The 13666-nt window shown below is 36.7% G+C and overlaps 1 protein-coding gene across 1 annotated transcript; it reads left to right on the top strand.

The window, feature by feature from the left end:
• The first annotated feature begins 5316 nt into the window (after nucleotides 1-5316).
• On the top strand, nucleotides 5317-5881 carry LOC111908800 (uncharacterized). Its single transcript, XM_023904601.1, has 2 exons — nucleotides 5317-5633; nucleotides 5686-5881. The coding sequence occupies exons 1-2, from the start codon at nucleotides 5317-5319 to the stop codon at nucleotides 5879-5881; spliced, it is 513 nt and encodes a 170-aa protein (XP_023760369.1).
• Nucleotides 5882-13666: the final 7785 nt, after the last annotated feature.

Here is a 13666-nt window from a genome sequence, read left to right as displayed (position 1 = left end):
GCCTTCCTGCGATTCTAAGAAAACCTGAAACACATAACACATAACACAGTAAGCATAAATCTTAGTGACTTCCCCAAAATACCACACACACAGCTCATCAGCCACTCGAGGCTATATCATTGTAAGACCCTCCGGTCAATGTGTCTTAGTGGGACCCTCCAATCTCACGGTTCGTTGGACCCTCTGGTCCGGTCTGTAAAGCTCTGCATAGCATAAATCACAAAGACATAATGCATAGCATACATCATAAAGCAGGATAATATAATACTCAATGTAAATACATAAGACCCTCCGGTCACACATAGTACCACACTAGGTAAAGTATAGTGAGAAGACTCACCTCAGATGATGAACAACCCCTATATCGTTGCTGCTACTCACCAGCCTCTAACCCTGAGCCAAAACCACAATTAACCCATTTAGAAACTAAGTCCATACTCTCGCTCATTAGGTCTAAAGGAAGACCACTAACCAGCCCATTAAAAGCCTAAAACCCATTCGGCCACCAAGGCCCAATAATAAATGGGCTCACCTAAGGCCCACTCTCAAAACTAAATGGCAAACCCAACACAAGGGCCCAAGGCAAAATTATAATATTTCTCTTCTCATAGTCTCTAATTCACAAGCCCAAAGATTCAGGCCCAACCCTCACGACCCGTGATAAGATCTAGCCCAAAAGCCCACAGTGAAGTTACACAGGGCGTACCTCTCTTGATACGCTCAACGTACTCACGCATGCATGAAACTGATCGGGGACTCCATCCTAGTACGCGGGGCGTACTGGAACTTACGCTGGGCGTACACCCAGTTTTGCTTTAGTCCATTCTCTTGGTCTTAACCCGTTAAGACCTTAACTCAATTCTCAGATCTGGACTCCCTATCATATCTTACTCCATAAAGTTAGTGACTTTAAGCCTTTTCATGGATGATAAGGTCACAAACACATACAAATCTTATTCTCTTAACTTCAAAATGCTCAAATCTCATGCATGGGTTGATTCTCACGTTCAAGACCTCATTTTTATGGATCCTCACCACTAGAAACACTTAAAAGGACATATATTAAGCTCTAGAGTGCAACAACTCATAAAGCCTCAACCTTTGGGACCAAAAGCCCTAAATGGACCATATCATGTACAAAACAAAAAGGATGGGAAAGCTTTGGGACCAAAAGCCCTAAATGGACCACCAGGTACGCCCTGTGTACTCGACCAGTTTCCATTTTTCCCATTAAGTGCTTATTCCATTAAGATCTCACGTTCAGAGCTCAGATCTAGTCCTAAATATTATTCTAAGTCATAAAGTTTCCAACTTTATGACTTTTCATGGGGAGAAGGAGTCTAAAAACCAAAACCCTAACTTATTACACAAACCCAAATTTCATAACTCGTGCATGGAGGGAAGATGACATTTTTATGGTCCCTACACTCAAAAAAATCTGAAAGGACAACTCTTTAGATTAATCCATACTCATGTATACCAAGATTATGGGACCAAAATGCACAAAAACTTAAGAACTAGCAAGATCAAAAGAAACATTCATCAAGTTCATAACTTTATACCTTCTAGAAGTTGCTTGAAAGGTGCAAAACTCAGATCTACAAGGCTTGAAGCTTTCCAAATGCACTCCAAAGATCTTCTTCCTTTAAGGATGGATACAAAACACACAAATGGCTCAAAAACTCCCAAATAAACACTAGGGTTTGTAAGGGGTCGTTTGGGGGGATAGAGGCTGAAGGTGGTAGGGATTATGAGAGCTAAGGTTGCTTAAATAGGGATCAAACCCTCAATATTAGGGTTTGATCATCAGCCTAGTATGTCATGGGTACCCACATGCATTTGCGCTCCCTTTTAATGAATTACACCATGCGTACACCCCAAGTACCCATGGCGTAAGTACTATTTTTGCAACAATTTTATAATTTTAGTCTAAAAGGAAAATACTTGATGTCTAGGCATTATAATTGACATATGGAAATGGCTGGTGGATTGGTTTAGGATTTTTAAGGAGCCCCCTGACTCATGTTCTAGCCTCTTAGAGAAGATCAATGGAATGGATGGTTGTAAAAGGAAGAAAAATGTTTCTTTTTCTCTCATCTACTCTACCTTATTGATAGGCCTGACAATTCTTGACACAACCCATGACACGACATGAAATAAACGGGTTTGGGTTGAGTTTTTCAAGCCGCCAACCCGTCAACCCATTTATTAAGCATATCATATATGAGTTTCTCAAAAAATATATGGGTTAACTCGCCAACACGTTTAGAATTATAATAAAAGTTGTTATATATTTTTTAAATGTATTATACCATTAACCATTTGAACCGTGGGTAACCATTTGCTGATAAACTAACTCAAAGCGTCATGGATATGAACATTGCCGAAGACAAAAACAGAGGTTACGAGTTCTAATAAACTTTAAGATGACGTTTAGTGAGTTATTTTTAATGACAATTATACATTTTTACAATGTTACTTATGTGTGTTTTAACCTTGCATATTGTTTCTATTTGAATGTTGAAGTTCATCATAAAAAAGAAAATGGTGTTGGAGAATTGACTTTGTTTTCATGGAAGAAAAAATGGGAATTGTAGCTATTACATTAGCATTGGATTTATCTATGTTTGTATCAATGTTTTAGTTTGAACTTTGAACATGTTTCCATAATGTTTTTAATTTTCATTTGGATGTTTAAGACTTAAGTTTCTAAAATTTAGATATGTTTGCATCTAGAATTTATTCATGTTTAATTATCAATTTTATTTATGGAATCCGACCCACGAACCTACGAACCCAAATCTGACCCACGAACCCGCCAACCTATGAACTCGTATAAATACGTGCGTTGACGTTTCATATATGAGTTACTGTTCCAAACCCGTCAAACCGTGACCTGTATAGTTAAATGGGTCGTGTTCAGGTTGGTGTATTTTGACCCGCCAACCCACGACCCGTCAAATCGAACACAACACGATTATCATAGCTACTTGTGGATGACTTGGAAGACGAGGAAAGCTTTGGTTTTCAAAAATGAAAGGAGAACTGTTTTAGTTGTGGCGAATGATATTAGTATTAGCACCTTTAATTGGATTAAGAATATATTAAATTCAAGTAATTATGATTGGTATGTTTGGTGTATGTTTCTCTTTTTGAATCTTCTTTGTAATTCTTCTTGAGCTTCTCGCTTAAGTTTTTTCGTGCTAATATATTGCTCTCCGTTCAAAAAAAAATATATGAATAAGCTGTAAAAAAATTGTTAAACATCATTTTGTGAAATATCTAAACATCAACGATATAACCATGACTAATAAAAAACTACACTCATTTAGAGGTAGTGTACACATCATATTATTGTAAATTGTGAAACAGGTAAAATAACATAATGAAAGCTTGCAAAAGGTGTTGAAACTAATGTGTTCAAAATGTCTATACATTAAAGAAATAACACTACAAGAATACAACAAAAACCAAAAAAAATATTAAAGATACTAGTTGACCATGGACATTTTCACGAAATATGTCTGTGAAAGGTTTAAGGACCAACATTGATGAAATAGGTTTAAGTACTTAGGTAAACCAATTTCGCAAAATATATTTGTGTTCGTGAAAGATACATTTGATGGCGATGTAATAGGGTCGGTCCATAGCTTTTTAACGCCTCGGGCGAAAAAACTTAAAAATGCCCCAAGACTTTTATTAAATCCACCTACAACATAAATTAGCTAGTTTCTTTTTTCAAACAACTTCATGTCCATTAAAACTCAAACTAGGAAACATCACTAAAACATTTTCTTTGTGCTCTGTGAATTAAAAAATATAATTACTACGATGTTTTGTGTGAATTATAAAAATCAATTACTACATCATACTTAACAATAGCATGTTTAACAAGTATAGTGTATCCCTATTGTATTTATTTTTTTTAGAAAAAAAAATTATAACTATGACACAAACAAAATTGTGAAATGTGATAACAAAAACTAGATACATTAAACTGTTATAAACATACTACTCCAAATGTCAATATCTTGAATGTCAATATTATATCAAAATTTAAAACCAAAAATGTCAAGGTCTTCGTTTGTGGTATAATCTCAAAATTGAAACAAATACTTTTTACATCCACTGTGAACAAAGTATTTTGTTAGCAACACAAACATTTTAAGAATTGCAGCAATACCCACTTAAGGTAATCAACATTACATGGGCATCAAATCCAAGGGCATAATCGTCCATCCAAGCTGTCCCTTTAATATGCCTTGAAACCAAACTCCATTTCACTTCAAATTGACAATACAAACCAAATACAACTCTATGAATAGGGGCAAGAACATCAAGGGCATAATTGTCCATAGAGAGGAAACACCTTCAAAATCTAAACCAACCAAAACAAGGCAACAATTACCTTGCAGCTGCGAAAAAATCGAGAGAAAAACATAGATGAGAAAAAAAAAATGATATATAGAAAAGATAAGCATTAGACTAAGCACCGGTAATTCCGTAGGAAAATGAGCAATATCATAGAAAGATGAAAGACATCCAAAAAACGAAAAAATATTTCTTCTTGTCCTTGAGAGAAATTCAGAGACAAGAGAGGAGAGAGTTTAGGCTAATGGGTGTGGAGTGCGGTTTGGAACCGCGATTGTGCCACGTCAACCGCAAACACCGCCCCCAAGGTGCGGTCTCGTGCGGTCTTGGCCGCACTGCGGCTAGAAACAACCGTGACCTGTGATTGGTTGGTGCTCTTGACTCCCTTTTTGACTGTTGAACGGTCCATTGACTGATTTCGTGTAATTTTTTTAAAACTTTCTCTCTCTCTCTCTCTCTCTATATATATATATATATATATATATATATATATATATATATATATATATATATATATATATATATATATATATATATATATTACCATTATTTACACAACCTTAACCAAAATATTTACTCTTTTCCTCCAACTTTTTTTTTTGAAAAATGTCTTCTTCCAAAAGGCCCAGCAAAGAAAAAACACCAGTTAGAAACACCACCACCCCAATACCTTCATTTGATTAACCGATTTTTTCACCTCCGTATTACCACTACGGCGGTATGCTTCCTTATTTTCCACAACGACCAACGCAACCACTACCACAAACACCACCACTACCACAACCCGACCCAAATTTTAATCTATTTGATTTTTGTCTCAACCCGAGTTTGTTCAACAAACACAAACACAACCCGAAACGGTCGTTTCTTATTCCGAACCGGAATTCGTTACAGAAACTCAGCCCACTCGAGCAGCAACTAAAAGAAAAGAGAAGCGGAGGCTAAATGTTGGGAACCCCTGGAAGTGTTAGGTTGGCACAATCTTGGATCGATATTTCAGAAGATGCGAAGGTTGGAAAAGACAAAAAGCATGACCGCTTTTGGATTCGCGTTTTACATAGGTTCCATAAAGGAATGAACCGTGGAGAATACCATACAAAACATCAAGTGTACTCCAAATGGGGGAAGATGAACAAGGAAATCATGTTGTTTAATGATTTGTATAACAACGTGAACCGTCAATGGAAAAGTGGAGAAAGCAATGAAGTGATTTTGAAAAAAGCGTTGAAAGTGTATCAAAAAGAAAATCTGAAGGCTTTCAAGTTTCTTGAAGTTTTGGAATTTTGTGAAAGATAACAAGAAATGGAAAAGTAGCAAAACATCAGACGACCATATCGACAGTGGTTCAAAACGCAACAGAACATCTGAGCCCGACCACACTACATCAGATGCTCGTGTTCAATTTGATTTGAACGAAGATGAACATGTTCCAGTTTCACCACCTTCTCGACTAATGGGAAGGGACAAAGCAAAAAAACAAAGGCAAAGGCAAAACATCGGATTCAGATGAGTTGAAAGAAATGGGAGATGACATGAAGGGTATAAAAGATAGAATGGAGAAGATTTTGCAAATTGCTTCTGAAAGAGAGCTTCGGAAACAAAGGGAGAGCGACATGCGAATACTAGCGATGGACACGTCGAATATGACAGGGGACGAGCTTCAAGTTATTTTGGCGATGAAGTAGGAAGTGAAAAAACGTTATGTAAATCGTGGCTAATTTCTAGTTTTTTTTTTAAGTTTTTAATCGTTTGGTGTGTTTTTTTAATAAGTTGTAGGTTTTATGTTTTTAATATGCTTTTCTAAATTTTTAGGTTTTTTTTAAGTTAAGCAATGTATGGTATTTGTATTTTTAATTAATGAAATATTATCTTTTTAAAATTATGTTTTTTGTTAAAAAAAGAAGTTTTATTAAATTTAAATAGTTAAAAAAAACAAAAAATAAATAAAAGTGTGGCACCACTCCCTTGGTGTGGCAAAAAACCACACTAGTGTCGTAAAAAATGACGTGAAGCTTATGTGGCAATGAAGGGAGTGCGGTTTCGCTAGTACCACTCTCTCCAACCTTATAGAAACTAAGGTTCTTGACAGAAATCAGGAGATGTATCCATTGCGTATCCAAATAAGAGTTTCTTAACCAATCGACGATTGGGAAAAAGCAATTGACTTCTCGTCTTCTACATCTTGCCCTTTCATCTTTCTAGGCGACCATTGGGAAGATAGAACCAGACTCCAATAGTCGAAGCGGTGACACAGTTGATCGTAGATGCTGAATTCATTTGGGCCAAATACCTATAATATTAACATTATGGAGGAAACTTATGCCCCTCATCTCCTTGCTTCCCTGGGCCTCTGCCCAATTCGCCCAGATATTGGGTCAGCCCTGCGATGTAATTTTAAGTATTTGGTGAATAAAGAATGCTTCACGAAAATATGGTATTTTTGAGTGTTTGAGAACAGAAATCATTGGAGAACATTGAGAAAAAAAAAATTAAAAAATAAGCTTACAATATTAAGATAAAAAGTCTCCTATCGTTATTTTCAAAAAAGTTTGTGTCTCCATGACACAAATGTTACAGATTTAGACGTTTACTTAAAGTATTTTATAAAATTTAAATATGACATGCATGTTATTTGTTGCTATTTAAGGCTAGAGGGAGTGGGTACCTTTGCCACATAAGCATAAACACCGCCCCCTGGGTGCAATAGAGGGTGCAGTGCGGCCTTCCAAGTGAGCACTCATTCAAACAACGTGATTGGTTCTTTTTTCTTACCTCCTTCTGATTGATCTCTTTTATTTATAAAAAAAATACTCAAGTATAGCACAACTCCTTGGGTGTGGTATGAAACCACACTTTTGTTGTAATGAGTGAGGTGGCGTCTACGTGTCACTGCGGTTTCATGAGGGAGTGCGGCATCACTCCCTCCAGCCTAATAGTTGTGAGACACATGTAAATACATTGGTTAATTTAAAAAATAAATAAATATGAATGTCTAAATATTTAAGTACTTTAGATTTATAAGAAAATAAGAAAAATAATATATTATTAAAATTGAAATGTTTTTTATCTTTAAATTAAAAAAATAATAATAAATAAATAAACTAAAGAAACTACCAAACTTTAATTTAAGAATTTGAAAATTAAAAGGTAAGTCCATTAATGAAATTAATATCATTATTACTTGATAGTTTATTTTATTTCCTTATTTTATTTTTTTAGATTTTTAGATCTTTTTATCATTAATGCATTGTAATTTATTTATTTTTCTTTAGTGTGGATCATACCGGGTGCTTGTTATGTTGCATGAGATATTTTGCAGGTTTTTCGGTGCTTGTTGCGGTTGCGGGTTGATTGGAGACGGGCTTAGTGGGCTCCCGAGGCATTCTTGGGCTTGGCGGAATCAAAGAAGAAGAATTGTGCTTTGAAAGTTATTAGCTTGGATTATTTGGGCTTGTGAAGATTGATCATAAAATTCAAATTTTGGGCTTGGAGCATCCATTTGGTGGCTAAATGATGATTGGTGCATTTCAAATTACATGGACAAGGAGGGGGACCAAAGGAATCTTTGGTAGTGGAAGGGTGGAGTGGCTTGGTGGACCAATAGCATTACAGCAACATTTGCGCGGATGGAATTTTCGTCGCGCGGGTACCCACGCAACTGCCCAGTTTGGGCATTTTGTTCATTTGGCTTGCCATAACCTTTAGGGATCAGATCTAGAGGCCCATTCACGATTTTCCACCATTGGAGACCTACAAGAGGCGATTTTGGGAGCTATAAATCATTTCCTTTCATCTTTCCAAATCTTAGGTAGTTTCTTTATGCAATTAGATTATTGTTCTTGTTATTTTGTTGCCATGAGTGGCTAATACTCTTATTTGGTTAACTTTGGCTGAAAACCAATGAATGTTTGTGGGTTTTGAAGGATTTATGTTGATTATCAATTTATTCCATGTTTATGATTCTAGTTTGCAATTCTTATGCTTAATTGATTGCTTTGATCATGAGCTTAGTGTTTGATTGAGCAATGGTTGATTTATTTCATTGATTTTGCATTGGATCATTGAATTTATCTAGAACAAAGGCTTTATGATGGTAGAAACCATCTCTAGCTTATGAATCATAACTCCTTTATGGATGTGTAAGCATTTGACATCCTCTAGGAATTGGGGATTCCTTCATTCTTAAGGCTAATTGATTTCTTGGGATTAATTGCTTCAATTGACCCTTGATCTTAATTAAGAAGGTGTGTTGTGGGCTTCCCCAACCTCCATACTACCTATGAGGAATCTTGGCATATCATGCTTCATGATTGCTATAACCAATTTGGGATGAAGGATAAGCTTTGTATTAGATCCTAATGATAAACACACAAATGTTCATTGTGTTGAATTGCCTTAGTTAACCAATTATTTCCAACCTTTGAGCATCTCATCAACTTGCTTAATTGCAAGGTTTTTAGTTGTTCAAGTATTTTAGTTTTCAAGTAATCAAAAAACCCCCCCTTTTTGCTTAATTGTAGTTAGTTAGTTTAATTTCACTAGTTCTATTGAATTGCATTGGTGATTGAATACAACCATTTCCCCGAGGATCGATACCCCTTTTTACCATTATATTACGTTTATTTAGCAATCAAAGGGTGTAATTTTCTTGGTGGGCTTGACATCCCATCAAGTTTTGGCGCCGTTGCTGGGGAAATTGGTTATTGTTATTTGATTGTTTATGCCTAGGTCTACAAGAATCGGTGAACTACTCTACAATCTGGAAATTGAAAGAGAAGCAAAAAGGCTGAAAAAGTTAGCCAAACAATCAAAGCAACAACAACTAGTTCAAGCTTCTTCCTCTTCTCCACTAATCAACATAGAAGATCAAGTTCATACTTCAAGTGATACCGACACCGAACCGAGTTCTCCAATTGTTGGTCATTCCTTTGAAGACATTCCGTTTGAAAACCACATAGCCATGAATCACACTCCACCTCACAATCCCAACCCAAACCCAATTAATCAAGATGCCAATACCCCACCCCATCAACCAAGACAACAACCACAAGAACCTTTCATTGATATGCCACCTTGGAATCAAGCCCCTCCTCAAAACCAACCCAATTATCAACCACCACCACAACTACAAAACCAACACTTCCACCAAAACAACCAACCTCAAAACAATGCTTTTCAAGTTCAACAAGTACATTACCCAAATCAACCCAATTACCAACACCCTCCAATGTACCAAAACCCAATGTACCCACAACAACAACCTCCTTATAACCAATACCCTAACTACCAACCTTATCCACCACCAATCTACAATCCCCAACAATACCCATACCCACCTTATCATCAACCACCCAATTACTTGCAACAAAATCCCAACAACCCCTTTCCACCCAATCCTCCTCAAGAGTTGACACTTAGACAAATGATGGAAACGGATGTTACTCACATACCTCTTGCTATTGTTTATCCCGCAAACCGCCGAGGGATTGAATTGAAGTCAAGATTCATCCATCAACTTACCAAGTTCCATGGTTTGGATAGAGAAGACCCTCAAAAGCATTTGAAGTCCTTTCATATGTTATGTGTTAGCATGTTGCCCGACAATGTGACATTGGATGATTTCAAGTTAACCGCTTTCCCGCTCACCTTGGAAGACAAAGCTAGAGAGTGGTTATTCAACTTACCACCGGGATCTATTCACACATGGGAAGAGTTACTCAAGGCCTTCAATAGCAAATTCTATCCCACCTCCCGCATTTCAAGTCAAAGAAGTGACATTTTGAGGATTCGTCAAGGGGAAAATGAAACATTTCATGATTTTTGGGAGCGCTTCAATAATTTGTGTACAAGTTGTCGTCAACACAATATACCCGAACAACTACTTCTTCAACAATTTTATGAGGGTATGAATGAAAAAGATCGGAGGATGATTGATGCTTCAAGTGGTGGTGACATCTTCAACAAAACCCCTCACGAGATCCGATTACTTTTTGGTACCATTTCTCAAAATCAAAGGAATTTTGGGACTCGAAATGGCATGAAGAGAAATTCTATACAAGTGGTTGGTGAAGTTAGTGTCACAACTAGCATTTTTAGCTAGGAAATTCTATTCTCATATAAGCATCATCCATTGTAAAAGCATGTACTCTAAGTGAATACAATACTCTATCCTCATTCAAAATACACCTCATATGTTCAACTAAGGGCTGGGAACCTTATTAATCCCGGTCCAAGTTCCATATGAACTAAAATTCTCCTATTGGGCCTAGAAGCCCTAAGTGGGCTCTAAATAGACCACATTCATAAAACGTTAGCATTTTGGGCCATGTGGGCCTAAAATAATCCATCTTATCTCTAATGAGCCTTGTTGGTCCATAAAAGATTTCGTTTGTCCCAATGGGCCGAAAATTTATTTTTGGGCTTCATAAATTCGAGTATGGGCCCAAGATGATTCCTTTCCTTTCTCCTTAGCCCAAATCAGCCCATGTTTAATAAAAAAAAAAAAAGAGAAAAGAATGGATAAATGAAGACTAGACATGCATGTGACAACTCATGTTTAACCACCATGTATCTATGGTAGCATCTCATGTTTCAAGACAAACTATTACCTCACAAATAACAAGATTATGATCTCTCTCTCCCTTCTCTCCATATTCTCGGCCAACCCTCTCACCACCTTCATTTTTCATTCAAAAACTCTCTTAAACACTCTCAAATACCTCTTCCCTCTTCCATCAAAAATCTCGAGTTGGTGTGTGCTTTCAAGAGGATTCTCCACCAAAAATCTTCATCCTAGGTAAGTTTTTACTTATATCCATGGTTTAGCTTCTTGATTTCTTCAAAATCTCCTCTTAACCCTTTCCATTTCGTGAATCATACATCTTAGAGCCATCTAAGTTGTAAAGCTCCTCAAGAAGCTTGCTAGGGCCAAAAACCTCTTCACATCTTCATCAAAAACCGGAACCTTCAAACAAGGTGAGCTTCATACTCCCTATTTTTCTGTTTTATAAGTTTTATGAGGGGGGGATACAAGTGAAAGTGTAGATCTATATGTATTTTGTATGCCTTGTATGATTTCTATGCTTATATGTGTGTTTTTGTGTGATTATGATGTTGGATCTAGTCATAAGCCCCTAAAAATCGAGATATACTTTATGTAAAATGATACTAGCATCAATTATAGTTCTACATACAAAGTATTTCAAGAAAAATAGCTAAGTGGCTTAATAACATCTTCTTTGGGTTAAAAACTCAATTTTTAGACACAAAATGTTAAAAATATAAAGTTAAAGGGCCCAAAAGGACATATTACGAATTCTGATGGGTGAGATGAGTCAAAACAGTTTCAACAAAGTGTTTTCTGGAAATACATTCTTTTGGAGGATTAAAAATATAAATTTCAAGCTTAATGGGCTAAAAATGGCATTTTTGGCCCATTAGGGCCCAATATGCGAAATTTTCTGTTTTGAAGGGCCAAAACTATGTTTTTCTGTAAAACAGTGGACTACTAGTGTTCCAAGTCCTTTTCTAAGGTTTAAAATGCTTTTCAAAATTAAAAAGGGCCAAAGTTGCAAAAATTTTCCAATTTGGGCCAAAATTGTAAAAACTGCGAAAAAGAGGGGTTACAACCGAGAAAACTGTATTTTCAGGGACTAAAACTGTTTTCAACTAAAAATGTGCTGAAAAATATCAATTTCAATAAGTTTTGGTGTTAAATTGCCAAGAAAAATGGTTTAAGGACTAAACCGGAAATTTATTTATTTAAAGGGTCGAAAAAGTAAATTTACAAATTAAAGAGGGGCTGTAAACAGAAAATTTTCAATGCTAATTCACTACACCCATCGTGATCAAATATTGGCACCGCGACTACCGACGAAATACAATACACAACAATACCAAAAATCGTTGTTAAACGAATTGATTCGGTCTCGAATCAATAACAACCCGAAACTACTAACACGACGATAACTCGATTCATACAAGTAACATTTGGGAATTCAATACACATGTGAGAGTGCACAGACGTCGACGCACCATCTTTGGGCCCCAAAGTGTAAAATCTTGTTTGTTGGGCCTAGCTAGCCCAATGACCTGATCTTTAGGCCCGAAGACTTCAACCTTACGAGTTGTTGGGTCTTACATGATCCAACACAGCGTAAAAGGACTTTTAATGGCTCTTATACTATTGGTCCCCAAGGGTCCTTTGGCATTGCTAGTAAAGTCGGTTATTCTAATGCGAGTCGGGTCAAGGGCCCTTCGCACTCTTTTTATCCCCAACCGACTAACGGAGTTATCGAGGTCTTCGTGCCCTCTTTCTCTTCGGATGTGGGACTACAAGAAGTCAGGGCGGTTGGATTACGTGAATAGTACGGACGACGCCTACGGGATCGTTAGTATAGTTGTAAACTGGTCGTTTGCGTAACGCGTGTTTATAGCAATTCACCATGCGCAATAATCCGACGTCGCCTGGAATCAATGACTTCACACGCCGCGATGGTACAACAACTACATGGAATTCAAAGTGTTAGGAAAACATCGGGTTTTCCTAGGGTTTTTCAATACATACGGTTTCGAAATGTACACAAGTTTAATGAACAAATTTTACAACTATAGAAACAAACAAGCATACTTATGGATCTTTACACTTTTTATACTAAGTTCTTTTCAGAAAATATCGGATTTTCTAGTGGTTTTCAAACAATACAAAACATTGGATTTCAAACACTACTTATGAACTCACCAACATTTCATATGTTGACGTTTTTCAAAATACTTGTATTCTCAGGTAACAGATAAAGTGATGGAAGAATTGTACTCTATGATGTTTTGCTGTTGTTTAATTAGTATCGAACAATCTACTTTTGAGAATGTAATGTTTTGAGACAATGTAATGGATGTAAACACTATCAGTTGTAATATTCAAATGTTGGTGATGAATGATGTTATGTTTCATGTATATTCATTGTGATGGTATTCAATTGAGTCACAACAGCCCCCGGACGCTTCCGCCGTCTGGTTCGGGGGTGTGACAGTTAGCAACAGTCAACATTTGGAATCAAAGCTCTTGGATTTGACTAATGTGTTAAGTCAAATGGTGGTGGGAAGTGGTCAACAATTGATGGTATGTGGTATTTGTGCAATGACGGGCCATTATACGGATAAGTGCCCCACACTTGGAAGTGAACCGGAAGATGTGAATGCAATGGGCGGATATCAAGGTCAACCAAGACCCACGGGATTTCAAAACAATTTCAACCCAAATTGGAGGATTACCCAAAACAACCCTTATCCACCA

This window comes from Lactuca sativa, chromosome 6, assembly GCF_002870075.4.
Source record: "Lactuca sativa cultivar Salinas chromosome 6, Lsat_Salinas_v11, whole genome shotgun sequence".
Taxonomy (NCBI): domain Eukaryota; kingdom Viridiplantae; phylum Streptophyta; class Magnoliopsida; order Asterales; family Asteraceae; genus Lactuca; species Lactuca sativa.
This window is presented reverse-complemented; position numbering and strand designations above follow the sequence as displayed.